Source organism: Ambystoma mexicanum, chromosome 2p, assembly GCF_040938575.1.
Source record: "Ambystoma mexicanum isolate Mex_15411 chromosome 2p, UKY_AmexF1_1, whole genome shotgun sequence".
NCBI lineage: Eukaryota > Metazoa > Chordata > Amphibia > Caudata > Ambystomatidae > Ambystoma > Ambystoma mexicanum.
In genome coordinates, this window is record NC_090923.1 from 1,469,888,858 (window position 1) to 1,469,908,883 (window position 20,026).

The 20,026-nt window shown below is 47.7% G+C and overlaps 1 protein-coding gene across 6 annotated transcripts in view; it reads left to right on the forward strand.

Annotated features, from left to right (window-relative positions):
* LOC138567633 (zinc finger protein 10-like) overlaps positions 1 to 20,026 on the forward strand; it is a 688,866-nt gene that overhangs the window by 628,943 nt on the left and 39,897 nt on the right. For 5 of the 6 annotated variants that reach the window (XM_069646062.1, XM_069646064.1, XM_069646066.1 and 2 more), the window contains one exon: positions 16,071 to 19,961. The exons of the other annotated variant lie outside the window; for it this stretch is intronic. In XM_069646062.1, coding sequence (XP_069502163.1) covers positions 16,071 to 16,765 — 695 coding nt within the window. In that variant the 3' untranslated portion in view covers positions 16,766 to 19,961. Of the gene's footprint in view, positions 1 to 16,070; positions 19,962 to 20,026 lie in introns of those variants that run through there. 6 annotated transcript variants of the gene reach the window in all.

A 20,026-nucleotide genomic window follows, 5' to 3' on the forward strand; every position in this document is an offset into this window, starting at 1 on the left:
AACTCAGTGATGCAGCATGTTATGTCAAGCTTTCTGCCAATCCAATTGTGGAATGAAGAATATCTTGAAGGAATTTCTACTACTCCAGCCTGGGGTCTTGCATGGATTCACTTGCTCATGAATATTCCCCGTTGTCAGGTTGAGAATTCTCTGTAAACAGAAAGCAGTTTTGTTTTAAACTTTTTTCTCCTCTATAGCCTGTCAGTGTCCTTTGGGTCATACTGCCCTCACCTAATGACATTCGTCCTTCTCAGCTCCACCCCTGGTGGCTAGCTTCAGATTTTACAGCACTTTTCTAGTGTTAGGTGTAAAGACTGGAGAGGGGTATGTGAACTTCTGCCCTCTATATGGAAGGATAAAGACACAGAACACCCCAGCAAGGCTCTCAATTTTGTAAAAAAGCAGCCAGGCTTAAGCTTTCTGGAGGGGAGTCAGGCAGGTTCTTAAGTACAGTGTTTCTGCAACACCCCCACAAAGGTATCTCCACACACTATGTTAGGTGATAACACAGCTTCTTTATATAAAAGAAGGTTTACTACCTATACCAAACATACATATAAATAATAACACTTTGTACTTGGAATATTAACTCAAAGAATGGTAAATATATACGTTCTATGTGGTACCACACATTACTTAAGAGAGCAGGATCCAAGGGGGCGTGGCCAGCATGCGAGCTCGGAGGACGTGAGTCCCGTAAGCTCCTCTTGCCGCCGACAACATCCTGACAACACTATCCTGTCTGTCGGGTCGTAACGACCTGAATTTTGCAGTATATTTGGGTGAATATGTGAAGCAGCTCCGGGTGAAGTTTCGGCCCGCAAAACCTATGTCTTATGGTTTTAAAGCGAGTAATAGTCTCAGCGCGGGGAGCGCAAAGACCGCCTCCAAGATGGCCGCCACGACGCGTCTCTGCTAACGGACGGAACCCCTTGGCACCTACAGTAGAGGAGACTGCCTGTGCTGTGTCGCAGTGAAACGGAACGAACGGCAGCTGCTACCTCCGACCGGCGGCTGATGCGCGGCGTGCGGAGCCAACTCCTCCGTGCCTGTACGCTGGAAGAGAAGCGCGCTGAGGCTGCGACCGGGGCCTCCCTGGATTCGGAAGGCGAAGACCTCCAGTGGCGGCCTGTGGGACCGGAGGAGCAGTGCGCCCGAGGAGCGGAGGCGAAGTCATCCTCGCCGGCTGGGAACCGGTTCTGCCTGTCGGGCCGTGGTAGCTGTAGAGAGCGGCATCGGCCGTGATCGTTGTGGACTGCGGCCCTGGTTGCTGGAGGGACAGAGGTGGAAACCGGAGGTGAGAAGTATCCTCCTGGCGGAATCCGACTGTGGCGGTCGGTGCTTTCTCCCTTCCCAGCAACAAAACCGCCCGCCTGGGACCCACAAGCCATACGCAAAACAACTGGTACCATTGACTGATTGAGCACCTATAACACGCCGTGGGAATAGAAGGCGCATAGAAACACACGCTGTGAACCGCTGGCCCACGGGTTGGCGGCCAAGGCCTGGAGGCGATCCCGTGGCTAGCCCTACCCTCCTCCCCTGCGCTACCACGTGGAGAACGGTTTGTGGGTGAAGATCGGCGAGTACACTGGAGACAACCCAAAGGCCCAGCAAGTAAGTGGGACCTCCTCTCCCCCCCCTTAGACCCTCTCGAACCGCCTGAAGGATCAATACCCAGCGAAAGGGGGTGTTCTCTCCCTACGAAGGAGGAGGTGTGGGAAGCAGAGGGGCCCTACAGCACAGTAGTAAGGGCTGGGCCCGGCTGAAAGACTAGTGATACGCCGCGCCGTCTGGGGTGGACGTCGGACCCATTACAGAGGTCACTTACAATCCCAGATGAGTGGTGCTCCTGTAATACAGACCCCACCTACCGGCTACTCCCGGTGAAAGACAAGTCACAAACACACTGCATAACGAAGGAGAGACCGCGGGGTGGAGGCACCAGTGCGGACACCGATCCCAGCTGGAGGCCGGCGACTACGCTGGGACTGTCCATGCGGTATTGATCCCTCCACCGCAACGCCAAACGCACGCTGAGATGGGCAAAGGCAGACAAAAGAAAACATCAACCCAAAGCAGCATGGACCAATTTGCGGTCGCTGCCACACCGTCTCAGACGGGAGTGGTTGCACAATCGACCGCCCTGCTAGACAAAGCACCCCTCTCTTTACGAGACGTCATGGCTGCCATCGCTAGCTCCCGCTCTGCCATGGAAATCAAGATGGATAGCATCACAGCGGATGTCTCCTTCCTGCGACATGACTTACAGAAATTAATATCCAGAACCGTTGAAGCCGAGCACCGTATTTCAGAAGCGGAAGACAACATCAGTGGGATAAACAGACAGCTATCCCAAGCCATGTCCCGCTTGAAAACCCTGGAAACCACAGTGGATGAAGGAGAAGGAAGGTCTCGTCGCAACAACGTCCGCATCTTGGGCCTGCCGGAAGGGGAAGAAGGGCCGTGCCTGGAGTTATTTCTTGAACAGTGGTTGACTGACATTTTTGACCCCCACTCTTTCTCGAGGTTTTTCTCTATAGAGAGAGCCCACAGAATGCCATCTGGCAAACCGGCCCCAGGTACCCCGCCTCGGACATAATAGCTAGGTTTCTAAACTACCGCGACAGAGACGCTCTCCTCCAAATGTCGCGCTCACATGGGTCAGTCACACACAATGGATCACGAATAGCCTTTTTCCCAGACTATACCCGAGAGATGCAACGCGCAAGACAATCCTTTGAGCCACTGAAGAGACAATTGGCGCAGATGAAAGTGAAATACGGCCTGCTTTTCCCAGCCCAACTCAAGATCTATCATAAGGGATCGACAGTTCACTTCACGGACCCGCAGGAGGCCTGGAAATGGGCCGAGACCCATATCGAAGGAGACTGGTCCATAAGACCAGGAACAAGAAGAGGAAGACCCAGGCCTGGACCACAACGGGCCTCCCCAAGGAGAAATCCGGAACGAAACGAACAAGAGGCTCCAGACCCTGCTGCAGAACCGGTAGTGCACTGAACAAAGCAACAATCTGCAGTGAAGGAACGGAATGCCCCACGAAACTATATAAACGCTCTGTTGCTACACCATGAGCTGTAGCATGTGAACCACCTCACTATGCAAAACACTAACATTCGGTGCAAGCAAGAGGGGCTACCCCCCCCTCCCCCCTGAAAAGGACCCTCTCCTAAAACTCATTTAGAAGCTAGTTTGAGTTACTATTGGGCGACAGATGCTTCAGTTGGGGGTGAAGTATAGGGAGGGGGGAGTTGGGTATTTGTTTTTATGTTTGAAGGATGGACAAACTCAATGGAACATCAAAATACTCAGAACACAGACTGTAGAAAGAAATGGACAGTCGCTCTATGTCACGGCGCGCATGCACACAAGGATCAGTACCAGTGGAACGCCGTTGCCACTTATCCATGAACGCTTAAATGAACTCACAAACCACTAAAACTCGGACTTTAAAATTCCTCACCTGGAACGTTAATGGTCTGGGAAGCAGTCTGAAAAGACGATTAGTGCGGCAATTTCTCAACAGACATAGCCCAGACATAGCGTTCTTAACGGAAACCCACCTGGCTGGCACAACCAATGCTCTATTCAAACGATCCAATTACCGTACAGCAATACAGGCAGGATTCACAAAGGGAGCCAGAGGGGTAATAATCCTGATTCACAAAAGGCTTCCCCTCATACTCACGAGCACGAATCAAGACACGGGTGGCAGATATACGTATGTCACGGGCACGCTATGGAAAAAAACGATCTCCCTACTGGCGATCTATGCCCCACCCGCACTACAAGCCACGCTGATAGCAGACATAACACCACTGCTGACGATGGACACGGCAGACATCCTGATCATGGGAGGAGATTTCAACGATGTAATGGATAATGCTCAAGATCGCACACTCTTGCGCAGTAGAGATCCGAATCAACGGACTAACCTAGCCAGCTTTGTAGAAGCCTTTGGAATCAGAGACGTGTGGCGGGATCTTCACCCGGAAGGCAGGGAATTCTCCTACCACTCTGGGGTACATGCGTCCCTGTCACGCCTGGACTACTTTTTTATACCGGCATCAATAATTCATACAGCGACACAGGCAGAATACCTCCCAAGAGGCATCTCGGACCACTCCCCCCTGCTCATGTCCATTGCAACATACAAACCACTCCCACCCCCAGTATGGAGATTGAACAATTACTATCTGGGATCCCCGGAACTGGTGGAACGACTACAAAACGCTAGCACGACATACTTTGAAGTGAATGAAGGCACCGTGGACTCCCCCATCACTATGTGGGAAGCTTACAAAACTTCTGTGCTGGATGGGATCGTCCTCCCTTCTCTCACTGCAGAACAAACAGCCATGCTGGAAGTGGACATCACAGAAGACGAGATAGTGGCAGCTATGATGCACCTTCAATCAGGAAAGACACCTGGTCCGAACGGCTTCCCCATTGAAACTTGGAAGAAGATAGGTGCAACTGAGGTGGCCCCACATCTACTTAAATTGTATCTACGGGCCCGAGACGAAGGGAGCTTACCAGCAGATTTAAGGAAGGCGACAATAATTGTTTTACCCAAAGCAGACAAACCTCCGGACGACTGCAGCTCCTATCGGCCAATATCTCTGATAAACAGCGAGACAAAGGTACTAGCGAAGCTGCTGGCCACACGACTGCAGCAGGTCATAACATCCCTAATACACCCAGATCAATGTGGCTTTATGCCGGGCAGATCCAAAAGAATGAACATACGCAGACTGCACCTGGCCATTGAACGTGCCCGGACACTGGATGCTCCTGTGGGTGTACTCGCAGTGGACTTTGAGAAGGCCTTCGACTCGGTCCACTGGGAGGCGCTCTGGGCGATCATGCGTAAAATGGGGATTGGCGAACGCTTCATCACCTGGGTCCAACTGCTATATGAGGCACCGATGGCAGAGGTGAGGGTGTATGGTTGGACATTGCGATCCTTTGTGCTAGGGAAAGGGACGCGACAAGGCTGTCCACTTTCGGCCCTCCTTTTCACACTGGCCATGGAACCACTCGCCCAACGGCTACGGGATATGCAAACTTGGGATGGCAATCCTGGAGGAACAGAATGGGAAGATAGAGTCTCACTATATGCGGATGACCTACTGATATACTTCCAACATCCTAAAACAGCATGCCCAGTGGTAACTAAGCTACTGCAGGAATACGGAACATTTAGTGGCCTGAGGGTGAACCGATCTAAATCTACATTGTTCGCGTTGAATCATCTTGGAAACGAGACCCCTGAGCCCTGCCCATACAAAATCGCGCATGAACAGTTCCGATATCTGGGTGTCCAGATCACAAGAAATCTTGATGACTACATACTAAACAACCTGCAACCTATTACAGACAGGTTCACAAGGGACGTGCAACATTGGAAGTCCCTACCCTTGACCCTTTTAGGGCGCGCTGCACTGTTCAAGATGCTAACACTCCCACGGTACTTGTATGTACTACAGGCTGCTCCACTGCACATACCGACCAGGACATTCCAGGAGATAGATTGTGTGCTTAGGCAACTACTGTGGGGAGGCGGACACCCGAGAATAGCCCTTCAAACATTACAAAGGTCGATTTGGGAAGGAGGCATCGGTCTACCAAGGTTGCAGACGTACTATTGGGCCAGCCAGATGGCGATAATAAACAATGCTTTACACAGCAACCCAACACTACCACATGTGAGAGCGCCCCACCCCATGGAACTGTACGCAGGAACACGTAGAACACCCCCCAGAGACATGACCTCACATATACCACGCATCTGGGCAGACTCACATACCTTTATAGGCTGGGGAGACAAAATCACTCCACTGCAGCCACTGTGGAATAACAGGAACCTCTCTGAAGTAACTAAACTACCGAAATGGCCAGCGTGGAAGAGACACGGTATAGACAAAATACAGGACATTCTGAAGGAGGGAGTCGTAACACCTTTTGGTGAACTAGTCTCGACCTTCGGCCTTCCGGAAACAGAGAGATACCACTACACACAGCTTCAGCATGCTCTACAGCAGCACCTCCCAGCCCTCTCCGACATGGCAGACTCTACCCCGCTGGAGAGGAACATAGTGGTAGACCATATCCCAGCCAAAGTCACTACTGTCATGTATAGTGTCATCACCTCCTTTGCCACGCCAGAACTGGAGCGACTAAAGTTGAGATGGGAGGCTGACGTTGGTGAAATTATGCCTGAAGACTGGGTCCAGATCCTAATGTACCCCAGGGAAGTCACCATATCAACCAGACTACGCCTAGTACAATTGAAGATACTACACAGGATTTATTATCCGAGAGCAGCTCTATACCGGCGGGGCAAAATAGCTGAACCCAACTGTCTACGATGCCGGGAGGAAGCAGGAACCTTCTTTCATATACGGTGGGAATGCCCGGTGATCTGTCAATACTGGCAGCAATGCTGCGATGTACTGTCAAGGGTACTGCACCAGACGATTCCCAGAGAGCCCAAACTCCTGATACTGGGAGTAGACAGCGAGATAGACTTGTCGAAATATGAGAAACTCTGTCTCATGACTACAACAGCAATATGCAAAAGGAACATAGCACGCTTATGGGGAGCTGCGGAACCTCCGCAAGTGGAGCAGTGGATAAATGATGTAGAAATCTGCATCGCGATAGAAAGCAGGGTTTACAGGGCCAGGGGCTGTCCTGAAAAAGCGGATAAAGTTTGGCACCGCTAATATCGTGATATCAGGTATCAGGTGTTGTGGACATTACAGCAAGTAACTTGTTACTGTGCCGAAACCCATTACGCTGTGTATCCGAGGTTAAATGCAAGCATGTAGTATGTGTTCCATATGAGAGTTTTTCTTTTTCCATCCAATGTTACTTTTATTTCTATTACCGTTAGTAATGTCATTGTCTAAAGGCTGGCCACAGGAAGCCCAGCGGTTGTATGTTATAAAATCAATAAAAATGTGTTATTAATTAAAAAAAAAAGAGAGCAGGATCCAAGACGTATCTGGGACCCCTGGACGACACATGAGGCTACAAGATGCTCTTCCTCGTCACAGTACCTTTGGTGCCTTGACGGGCAAAGTAGCAGAGTTTCTCGGCTTTACTCGACGATTCCCTTCGATGATGGATCGACCCCCTTTGGAAGAAGGAGCCACTGGGATGCTGAGTCCAAGAATAAACAGAAACCAAAGTCTTTCTGAAGTGCAGCAGTTTGGCTCTTCTCAGTGCTCTCCTTTAGTCGACGATTTCTCAGACTGTAGAATTCCTGTGAAGATTAAACTTGCTGTGGACTCCTTAAAGGCTTTGCAGATGAAGGTAAGGCTCCTGGGATCCTTCGATGACTTCTGGTGGCGACGAGTGCATAGGTCATTTTTGGTGTCGGGTTTCAGGGTATCGCGGTTTTCTGACTTTTGGTCTGTCAGTGCTGCTGCCGCAACCGTGCTCTTGTGGACGTCTTCTGGCAACCTGGACTCGGCCACTGGAGTTGACCTCGGATCCTCACCAAGTCTGGATCCTCGGTACGTTTTTGTTAGCTTCTGGTGGCGGGAAACCCACTGACGTACCTTCCTTGGCACTCAGCGACTCCGGACTCTCTTCGGCAGGGAAAAGTGGTCAGTGATGATGGTGAGATGTCCCTTGAAATGTTCTTAGGCAGTCTGGAACTTTCACAGCTCCGGGTGCTCAGCCTCACTATTCCTGGGTACTCCCTCTTCTGGGTGCTAGACAGAAACGACTTCCAGTGGTCACAAAACGCACCTCCGGACCCTGGGCGACACCAATGGACTTCTACACCTCAAGATATCCAGGCACTTCTCTTCAGGACTCACAAAGACCCCTTCTCCAGATGTCAGGCACACAGGACTGGCTTCCAGAGTACTTCGATGAAGAGCAGCAGTTTGCACAATGGTCCCTCGTAGCTCGGTGAGAGATCTCCTTTGCAGGTCCTCTCTGGATCAGTCCTTGGAGACACAACAGCTTTCGGATTGCGTTGAACAAATGCAGCAGTAGACTTCTCCTCCAGCTGGGCTTCAAGGAACAGCTTCTACTTGCTTCAGTTTCAACTTCAGCTTCTGAACAAATTGGTAAGTGAGAGGTCTCTAGATATACACATCTGTACTCCAGTCACTCTGGCTGAGCCAGGCTCAGTCAGCCAATCACGCAGAAGGGCATTCATGCAGGGTGGCAGCCAATCAGGCTCACAGGCATGCAGGCCATTCACTCCACCCAGACACCCATAACAAAGAATGTGAATTGGGTCAAGTACCCAGCCTTTTAGCACACTTTTAGCACACTGCACTGCATTCATTTCAGTTCCAGTCAGGGCTGTCTCATTCATTGTGTCACACACGCAGAAACCAGGCACCCGCAACAGAGAATGTGAGTTGTCTCCCAGCTCCATTCACACAGGTCCCACCCCTACGGTGTACCCACAACACAAAGCCCCTGGGAAGGCTCCAGTCAGTCTGACAGGAGGCAGCCCAAGAGCCATATATGGTATTTCCACCCAACAGCCAGTCAGGGGGAAAGGGAACAGAGAAATATATGGTATTTCCACTCAACAGCCATTCAGGGGAAGGGACAGAGTCTGGGCTTCCCATGGCTTTGGGAAACAATGTAAAAGGCAATAGAAACCAAGAGGCCACAGGGGCTATCTTGCCTTCGTGTAGGAATCCCAAAAATGGAGGACACTCAGAGCCACTGCCAAGTCAGCATGTAGCGGCCCCCAGCCCACTGCTCTGTGGAAACACACAGGTGCCCAGAAACACACATAGGGGGTACAAGGGTGTACCCCCACCCATCAGTGCCATAAGTTTACCCCTTTGGGTGTTGTTCACCAAAAGATAAAAGATAAAAAGAAAAATGAAGAGCAGCACTGCCAGAGGTCCAGGCTGGATCTCAATGGCAGAAAACAGAGAGAAAATACACACAGAGAAGTGGTAGGACAAGGACTATGAGGTTCTGTCCCCCCATAAGACATTTCCAGCATCACATACACCCCCACCCACCAGACTGAAGTTAGGGCAACTGATCTCCCACGAGATCGGTACCCCATCTGGACGGTCAACATACCTTCTGGAAAGGCCATCTGCATTGTCATGACTCTTCCCGGGCCTATGCTCAATGGTGAAGTCTAGCACTTGCAGGCTAATGGACCACCTGAGCAGTTTGGGGGTTTCACCCTTCATCTGCATAAGCCACTTTAATTGCTTATGGTCAGTTTGGACCTTAAAGGCAGACCCTGTAAGCTAAGGTCTAAAATGCCTAACTGTCCAAATTATACTAAACACTGCTTTTCAATAGTGGCCCACCTAAATTCCCTACCCTTGAGTTGCCTACTGATGAAAATGATGCAGTGTTCTCTCCATTTGTCGTCTAACTGAGACAAGACAGTTCCAGTTCCAATGTCACAGGCATCAGTTTGCACAATAAATAGTTTGCTGTAGTCAGGGGCACACACGGCAGGTGCCCTGCACAGACTTCCTTCAAGCCATCGAAGGCCCTTTGACAATCTTCACTCCAAAGAACCTTTGTAGGCTGCTTGGGTGATGTCAGAGCTGTTAGAGGGGCAGTTATGGTGCCATAGTCTATCATGAACCTTCTGTAGTACCCTGTGAGGCCCAAAAAAGCTTTCATCTGGATTTGAGTAGAGGGAGTCTCCCAGTCCTTGTACAGCTTGTACATTACTAGGGAAAGGTTGGGTTTGACCCCCTCCTACCTCCTTACCAAGGTAGGTAACCTTCCCCTGTGCTATCTGTCACTTGGTTACCTTGATAGTGATGTTGGCCCTTTTCATGGCCTGCAGCACCTTATCCAAGTGTGCTAAATGCTCTTCCCAGGTAGAACTGTAGACAGCAATTTCATCCAGGTAGGCCACAAAGAAGGCCTCCAGTCCATTGAGAGCATGATTGACTAACCTTTGGAAGGTGGCAAGGGCATTCTTCTACCCAAAAGGCATAACCCTAAACTTGGAAAGCCCTTCTGGTGTTGAGAACGCCTTTTTCTCCTTGGTCTGGTCAGACAGAGCTATTTGCAAATAGCCTGATGTGAGGTCAAAAGTGCTTACAAACTTGGCAGCACCTATTTTGTCCGCAAGCTCATCAGCCCTGGCAATGGGTGTTTATCAGTCTTGGTGACTGCATTGACCCCTCTGTAGTCCACACAGAACATCCATTAATTGGTACCTGCCTGGGAACTTTCCTTGGGGACATGGACCACTTGGCTGGACCATGGGCTGGTTGGGGGTTCAATAGCAGCCACGTCCAACATCTTGGCAACCTCTGCCTGAATGTGGTTCTTAACAGTGTCTGACATCCTGTAGCATCTGCTTATGACATGTACTCTGTCACCAGTGTCAGTATCATGCCTACACCATGGGGTGAGGCCTGGTATAATTGAAAACAGAGGGGCATACTGCTGGAGCAAAGTCCTGCAGGTCCTCTACTGCTATGGTGTCAGATCCGGAGAGAGTTGCACTCCCTCCACTGAGCCATCTTGAGGGTTGCTATGCAGTAAATCAGAAAGGGGCACACTCTCATTCTCTTCTTGCTCTGAAGCTAGCAAGAGGCATGAGACTCATCCTCCCCTGTGGAAAGGCTTGAGCCTGTTGACATGGAAGACTTGAGGGGCTACCCCAGGAACACCCATGTCCACCAGATAGTTGACTTCACCCATCCTGGAGATTATCTTGAAGGGTCATGTCCACTTATCTGCTAAAGCTCGAGGCTTGGTAGGCTCCATCACAAGGATCTCCTGCGCACAAGTCCAATCCATTTGTGAGGCCTTAAGGTCATGCCAGTATTGTTCAATTCTTGGTTTGTCTTAAGGTTTGCTGTTGCCTGGCGCATCATCTGTGCCACCCTCCTTCTGAGGCCTAACACATAGTCCCCCACTTGCTTGCAGGAACTGGAGGGGTGGCTTCCAAACCTTCTCATACTAAGGCAAGGGGCCCCCTCACTGGATGTCCAAAGAGGAGCCCAAAGGGGTGGAAACCAACACCCTCTTTAGGCACTTCTCGGTAAGCAAACAGCTGGCATGGTAGGAGGAGATCCAAGCTCTTCCAAAGCACCTAACTTGCCCTTGAGAGCCTTATTAAATCTCTCAATCAGACCATTGGTCTGAGGATGTAGGAGGTGGAGAATGTATAGGTTCCACCCCATTCCTTCTACATAGCTTGCATGTAACTAGACATGAAGTTGGTTCCTCTGTCAGAGATCGCCTTTTTAGGAAATTCAACTCTGGTAAAAGTTATCAGGAGAGCCCTTTCAACCACCATAGATGTTATGGTCTGAAGTGGTATACCCTCAGGGTACCTGGTGGCATGATCTACCAGTACCAGGATGAACCTGCGTCCACCTGATGTTGGAGGCGCTAAGGGGCCAACAGTGTTGATGTCCATCCTCGCAAATGGTGTGCCAACCACTGGCAAAGGCTGCAGTGGGGCAATGACACTGCCTCCCGTCTTGCCAGACAACTGACCACTGGGACAGGTATTGCAGTGAGCTTCCACTTCTACTTCTATTATGGGCCAATACAAAAGCCTTTTCTTAGTCTTCTTGGTCCCAAGATGACAAGCTAAGGGTACCTCATATGCCAACTACAAAAGGAAGGGCCTATATACCTGGAGTACAACCAACCTATTGACTGCTCCAGGCTCAGGCTGAGTGGGCTCATTGTAAATGAGCTCCCCCTTCCAACAAATCTTAAAAGACCTAAGCACTTCACTGTGTGCCTGGACCCGGGCCTGTTTTCTTAGACCCTCAAGAGAGTGGCACTCTCTTTGACCCTTACAGAAATCCACCCTAGAGGGCCCACCTTCAGCCAATAAGCACCAGAGGGGTGACCTTCTGGGGTGAGATCCTCTCCTTGAGGAGGGTCCTCTGGCTCTTCTCCCTCAAGAGTTGAGTCAAGGGTTACCACTGGGCCTAGTCCCTCAGGAGCTGGGACCATAGTAGGTGCTGTTGAAACAGCTAGAAGAGAAGGAGCCCCCTTCACAGAGGTGGTCTTCTTACTCTTCCTCTTATCCTTGGGTCTCTCCTTTGGCTTTGGTAACTGGCTATCGGTCAGACCCTGTTGTACCTGTGACCTAGTGACTGCAGCAGCAGTCAGGGGTGACCTATCAGAAATTAACCCCATCTCTACCAAGTCATTACCCAACAAGATGTTGGCAGGCACATTGCCCTGAACCAGGACTGGAAGCCTTGCTGTCTTGTCATCAATCTGAATGGTGACTAGGGCTACAGGGGAAAGTTTGGGAGACCCACCATCTAACCTGGTGGTTCTCAGAGGAGCACCTACATAGTCCTCTGTCCTAAGCAGTGGGCTGTCCACCACTGTCATGCTAGCCCCAGTGTCTCTCAAACCAGTGGAAGGCTGGCCATTTATGAGAACACTTCTCCAAAATCTTCTAGTATTCTGTGAAACAGTAGCCAGTACTTCTGAGTACTGGCCCCAATCCCCAAGAGACACTAAGGAAACCTCTACAGGAGCACCGAAGGTGATACCTGGCGAGGAGGGGAGGATAGTGACCCCCACCTCAGGCATAGAGTCAGACTGACACCCTCGACACAAGGGCCTTACCTTTACACTTGGGGTCACCCTTTCTGTGGTCCAAGCCCCCACAGTCCCAACAGGTGCCAGGAATGCGGGAAACTGAATTGTATCCACTGGGAGCTTGCCTTGCAGCAGGAGCACCACTACTCTTACTCCCACCCCCATGAGACCTATCACCACTAGAACTTTGGACCTTAGAGGGAGAATGTTTGTTTATTCGGATGTGGCTGCTTCTTGGACTCCTTAAACTTCTGAGTGGTCCCTTTCTCTTTGTACTTGTCCTTCCCACTGGGATCCTTAGGGGACACCCTGTGGCAGACCCACTTATCAGGCAACTTGGCCAACTTAAAGGGATCCAAGATATTCTCGTCAGCAATTTACTGATGCAGCTCTGGTGAACAAGCCAAAAGAACGAAGGTGATACAATTCAACAAAAGACTTCACTTTGTAACCATCAACCCATCCCATCATATTTTATAATCCCTGAACCTCTTAAGGTACTTGACAGGTGTCTTGCCACACTTGGCAAACAAATCAGCTTTCATACACTCATACTGGCTTCTTTCTTCCATACTCAGTTACTGAATACAGTCATAACCAGTCTGAGGAACTCTACTTAACAAACACTTAGCCCAGTCTCTATGGTCAACATCATGGATACCACAAGCCATCTCAAATGCTTCTATCCATTGGAGGATATCTGAACTCTCCACATACATACCAACCAGATTTTTCATAAACTTGGTTGCTGGAGACGTGACACTCTCAACTGGTTTGACTGAAGTCTCCACCTTAGCTTTTTCTAGGTGGATTCTCTGACATTCAGTGTCTCTGTGTTTGAGTTTAAGATCTCTTTCTTTGAGTATTACTTGTTGTGCCAACTCCTCATTCTTCAACTCAGCTACAGTCTCTAACATTTTGCATTCAAAAGCAATCTTCATCCTTTAGTTCCGGGGCACTTCCCTGAGAAACAATGCATGGTTTTGGAATATAAGTGACAGGAGAGGTGGCAATCCCAGTTAATATCTGTGACTTCACCAGTGGTAAGGACCCCATCAGAAGTCCTGCACCCCCATTTACATCATGAGTATCACAATCTGCCTGGAAATCCACAAGGGAAGCTATAAGTTCTGCCCCAGACTTATCTTCAGAATCTATTCCTCTCACTTCACAAGCACTCCGGAGAGCCTTTAAGCTCATCCTGGTCAATTGACCATTTGCAATAGTTTCCATTGCTTGTAGTGTAGTTATCAGTATACACTGTTAAAACTCTAAATCACTAAAGAAGTGTGGATATCTTGTAGTATCTAGGTTAAACACTGTGCCTTAAAACCAGTGATCCCACTGCTGCCACCAGTGTAAAGACTGGAGGAGGGTATCTGTACTTCTGTCCTCTATATGGTTGGGACAAAGGCACAGAGCAACGCCAGCCAATGTTCTCTATTTGATAGAATGGGCGAGCAACCAAGACTTAAGCTCTCAGGAGGTGATGCAGGCAGGTTCTAAAGTACAGTGAATCCCCAAGCCCCCACAAAGGAATGCCCACACACTATGTTAGGTGATAACACAGTGTATTTATATAAAATAAGGTTGCTATCAAATTATATACATATAAATAACACTTTGTGCCTGGAAATACTTATTCAACCGTTTTAAATAGGCATGTGAATACTTAAGTGAGGTGTATCGGCATAGAATAGGGAAGAAAGGCAGGTTAGTTGTCAACAGTGGTAAAATGCTTTCTTTAGACTAGATATACAAATCTGTGTGAAGATCCGCCCACCTGGGCAACCTGTAATGGAAAAGTTATTGAGTAACTTATCTTGCCTTTTACAGCCCAGTCCATTAATGTTCAATAACCTTCTGCTTTCTTTAAAAGGTACCCCAAAGTACCTCCGAGGCCACAGAAGAACAGGATCCAAGACGAATCTGGGACCCCTGGGTGACTCCTGATGCTAAAAGATGATCTTCCTCGTCACAGTACCTTCGGTGACTTGGCAGGTAAAGTGGCAGAGTTTCTTGGTTTCACTTGACGATTCCCTCTGAGGATGAACCCCCCCGCCCCCTTGGGAGAAGGTGCCAATGGGATGCTGAGTCCATGAGAAAAATGGAACAAAAGTCTTTCTAAAGTACAGCAGGGGACTGTTTCGATGAACGTGGTGCTTACCAGGCTCATGGGGGCCCCCTTCAAGCCTATGCATCAGGCCCCCCTCAAGTTCCTCTCATGGAAAAAGGCTTTCCTTGTGGCCATCACCTCTGCCAAGAGGGTAGGTGACATCCAGGCCCTATCCTGCAAACAGCCATACCTGACTTCCACAAATAGAGGGTGGTGCTGCGGACGCACCCCTCTTTTATGCCAAAGGTTCCGTCGGAATCCCACCTCAAAAAGACTTTGGTGTTACCTATTTATTTCCCAAAGCCTTCGTTGCAAGCTGAAGGGGCCTTGCACTTGCTGGACGTTGCTGTGCTCTGAAGTTCTGCGTGACACGCACAAAGAGTTTTCGAACGACTTCTCAACTGTTTATGAACTTTGGTCCTGTGAACCATGGTAATGCCTTGTCCAAGGCTTCCATCTCAAGGTGGCCTCTGCAGCTATATCATGCACTGTCATCGGTTGGCGAACCGACCACTGCCAGGCCATCCTGAAGACCCACTCCACCAGAGCGATCGCTGCGACGGCTGCATTCCTGTCTGGTGTGCCCCTGCTGGACATCTGATGGACATCTGCTGGGCGGCTATGTGGAGGTCCACGCACACCTTTATGAAATTCTACTGCGTCAACAGGGATTCCAGGGAGGATTCCAGAGTCGGCCAAGCAGCGCTACGCAACCTGTTCGCTTGAGGTGAGTCTGTTCCAGGGGTAAGAGTTAATTGCTTCTGTTGAGCCTTGCCATCTCCTGTGGTTGTGTAATATTGTACTGTTATGTATTCGTTATTCATGAGCATGTGAATCTATGCCAGACCCCATGCTTGAGAAGGAACAAGTTATGTACATGTAACTTGTTCTCCAGCATGGGTCTGGTATGGATTCACATGCGAACCCTCCCACCGTCCCCTCCCTCGGCTCTTCTTGGTCAAACTGCCACTTTACGTGCTTACCAAATCTGAGGATGGCTGCCAGAGGAGGGACTTAGCTAGAGGACTGTCACTGGATGGGGGCAGTATGGCCCAGAGGACAGTGATTGGTTTAAAGGAGAAATACAGTTTGTAAGTGAAAGTGAAACTCTTTTTCTTTTACTGAGGACTCCTAGCCTGACGACGGGGAATATTTATGAGCATGTGAATCCATGCCAGACCCATGCTGGAGAACAACAGTTACAGGTAAGTAACCTGTTTCTTCCCTATACCTGTAGAGCACACACTGCAGGCTCAGAATCATCATCTTCTTGATAGCAATGTAGAACACTACAATCTATGAGGTGTGAAAATATTGTTGTTGTGCACAATTTCACTTGTAGGAAATTAATAATGTTAATTTATTTATAATCCAACAGGTAACAAGAGCATGAAAAGAGGGAAAGATATTGGTAATTCTCTACAATGTAATGATAAAGCAACACAGTGCAAACCCACAGCAAACAAGCTGAAACTCAGTATGGTGCAACGTCTGCATGAGAAGAAAAGGTGTGTGAGCATATCTGGAAGTGACCAGGAACTGATTGAGGAGAAAGGTGCACAGTGGAATAGCACATGCAATCAACCAACACTTTTCAAAATACATCGGATAACACCGCATGTAGGAACCTCCGAAAAATACAATACCATTGACCGCGCAACAACAAATGACACCATGAATCTATGCGACTCAAACCAACTGCAAAGTTGCAAAACGTACACTTATGCTGAAAGTTGGAAAACCTACCAGAAGATCAGCCCTACTCAACTTGAGCGGCAACATAAAGTAAAAGGAGCATTCTCATGTGCGGAGTGTGGAAAAAACTTTACTGCTGCTCCGAGCCTTGTAAGACATGAACGAATACATACAGGGGAGAGACCTTTTCATTGTGCTTTTTGTGGCAAAAGCTTCAATCGAAAAGAAGTTCTTCTTAGACACCAGAAAATGCACACTGGTGAAAAACCCTACCAGTGCAATATATGTGGAAAAGGATTCAACCGAAAAGACCACTATCTTGGGCACCAGAAAATACATGCACAAGTACATCAGAGTTGGCAGAATGATCTGTTCTAAGCTGGGCAAAGCCCCTGTTCCGCACAGGGGAGAAAACAAGACCACCGCCCAAACAGAATGGAACAGCACACTGAAATTAGGGTGCATATAGCATTACTGTCATATGAATTGTTAGTTGCAATACAGTTTGAGATTGTGGCAAAATGAACACACCCATGGTTCAAGTGCAAAAGGAGTACTGGTTTCCTTTGCTAAACGTAATCCAACCTGAAGAGGCAAGTGAATATATCATGTCAAAAGTAAAAACATTTGGATTCAAAGACTGAAAAGTGCCAGTCAGTTCAGTTGAAACTAGGCATATGCAGAAATATTTCTATGCCAACATAGAAACGGTAAATGATTCAATAAGAGCGCATGAAAAACGTTGCTTTTGACTCACTGGTCGTGCTAAAATTAACACTTCAGAAGCACATTGAAAAAGTATTGCAAAATATTGTCCGAACACTGCCCTGATTCTTTGATGGTTTTTACTTGTATCATAAAGTCTGCATAAAGAACCCCAACTTGAAGAACCTATCCCTCTGCGAATGTATAAGAGTGCATTACAGGTTTCAAGTGTCCCCAAAGAATACACATGGAGATAGGTCAACTTTGAATTCCTATAATGGTCTAGAATAACTCTATTATAGTAATTAATTAAAAATGCCCCAGGGTTAATCTACACAACAATGTCCATTAGGATCATATTTTGCAGGTGCAGAGGAAAGCACTATCTTTGTTGGAATATATCCAAGATTGCCAATAAATACTTGATCAGGCTTAAAATATTGTAGGACCAAAATGCATAGAAAGTAATAGAGTATGAACAAAAATACTTATCCCTATTGGAACTCCATACAGCAAAACCTTTGTTATTACACACTCTGTGTGCTTAACGGTCTATTAGCAGGCACCTGTCATGACGATTAATAGTAGCTTTTGGGCTAGTAAAATTTCAGATACTAAGGTTTACAAATCAGTACTACAATCTTTATTTCGGCAGCATAACCATAAAAACAGGAATATCAAGGAATCAGGTAAAACAACATTTAAAATACAGGGTTGAATCGTAAAACACTGTTAAAAGGGGGTGATTTAAATGGCATAACATTTACATTTACAAAATGCATTTAATTCTCAGGCGCCAGGCATTTTTCAAAAAGGCCAAATGAGTTGAGTTCAGCATGGTTTTGGTTACATAGGAAAATTCCAACGACTCTTTCGTGCCTCTTAAATTATACTTTTTATAAGTTGGGACAAGCCACTTATAGCAGATGCTCCTATATCGGGGGCACATAAATAAGAAGTGCTCAGGGTCTTCGTCTCCCCGCCCGTACATTTTACACAAGGGTAGGCTGCCTTTGATCGAGAAGCTTACAACTGCTGCCAATGGAAGTATAGCCAGCCGTGCTTTTAAAAACAAGGTACCTGCTTCCTTATCATCAGGACGGGATAAATAATTTTGTCGGCCGAACAAGTGCTTCTGCTTGATGTATTCCGCTTTTTTACCTACCAAGCCAATCTCTGAGAGTTTAATCTTGTAGTACCAGTCCCTGTATCTCTGCTTGCTGCAGTCTTTTGCTACCATATCTTCCAGGGATTCAAATGAGATCATAGAGGGGAGGCCGAGTTTTCTGGTGAGGTTATGATATATGATAGCTTATTTATAACACACTTAATACCCAGAGGTTTCTAAGCGCGGACCTGGGGATCGAACCTGTGTTGCTCCGTGTCGTCTTGCTTCCCAGGCGAGCACGTTGCCTCTGAGCTATCCTCCCGAGACATAGGTTGGAGACATAACTAACCCATGGGAGAGCTCCAGCATTCAAAAGCAATCTTCATCCTTAATAACTCAAGTTCCGGGGCACTTCCCTGAGAAACAATGCTTGGTTTTGAAATATAAGTGACAGGAGAGGACAGGAGAGTGACTTCTTGCGCAAGTACATCAAAGATGGCTTTCTTATAGGTTTGAAGGGCGAGTGAGGGGCACAATTCATAGCAGTACATTAAGGGTCGGAGCTTAGCGTCGAAAGCAAGGCCATCCACGCCCAGCTCTAATCTTAATGGAAGAGATGGTGCACTCCTTGGGAGGGCAAGGAGTTTTTTCAGCATTGCCATTTCCCTCTGCTCCATCCTATCAAGATCAGAGTGGCCCCATATTTCAGCGCCATGCATAGGGGGCGTGTTTGCGCAAGTCCTTAGAACCTCCAGGGCCTGAGACACTAAATTACCCCATAATAATTAATGAAACCTCGCACCGCCGCCCCTTGCCTTGAATAGTTAAGTAAGGATTTTTCTGTCTTCCCCAAGATCTTCTTACATCAAGACAAACTCCCAGATAGTCATAAAATGTGAGTCTCTCGATCTCAACTGTCCCCAGGCAGATTGGGGCGAGAAATGTCCAGCATCTTTTAGACCAAAGCATAGCCTTTGTTTTGTTGAGATTAATTACAAGACCCAACCTGGTTGATATTGAGGCAAACAAGTTTAACACCTACTGAATACCTCCTCTGGTCTTACTAATTAGGACTGTATCATCGGCATATAGCAAGATGCCAGTTTTCCTCCCTCCTAACATAGCAGCATCCTTACAAATCAGGACTACTGAGAATTATGGATGCTTGTGTGCCCATAAATAGAACAGAGTCCAGGATGCTTTGTTTCCAAGATGCTTTGCTATATTTCATGGCTCTCTGACATTAGAAATACAGACATTCTATCACCCAGAAGATTATAATCCATTACCCTTAAATCCTCAAAGATGCTGTATAACAAAGCTTTTGCTTTTGTCATAAAATAGGACATGTATTGAATTAGAGTATGTTCTTAATACCCTGTAACAATACAGTTCATAAATTTGGGAGTGCAAAGGGAGCTTTTTATATTAATATGAATATGTATGAGCTATTATTAATCAGTGTTTAAATGTTGACTGTGCATTGTAAAGTAGTGCACAATTTTACCCAAATTTGCTTTTTCCTAAATGTCTTTATTTACGTTGTTGGTGTACAGTACAAGTTGTTTATTTATCTTACGTGTGTGTTCATTTAATTGGAATTGGCTTGTAATTGTGTTATTTGTTTCTGTAAATGACAGTTATCTGGTTCGGTGTTAAATGTGATTAGATATGCGACTCCCTTTCAATACAGAATTAATATCACTAAATTTAATTTGCATTGACAACAGAAATTGTATAAAGTACAAATGATGTGCACAACCTAGTGTCTGCGGTCCTTCAATGTGCCATGTAGTAGTTGATTTGGTCCAGGGAATTTGTCTTCC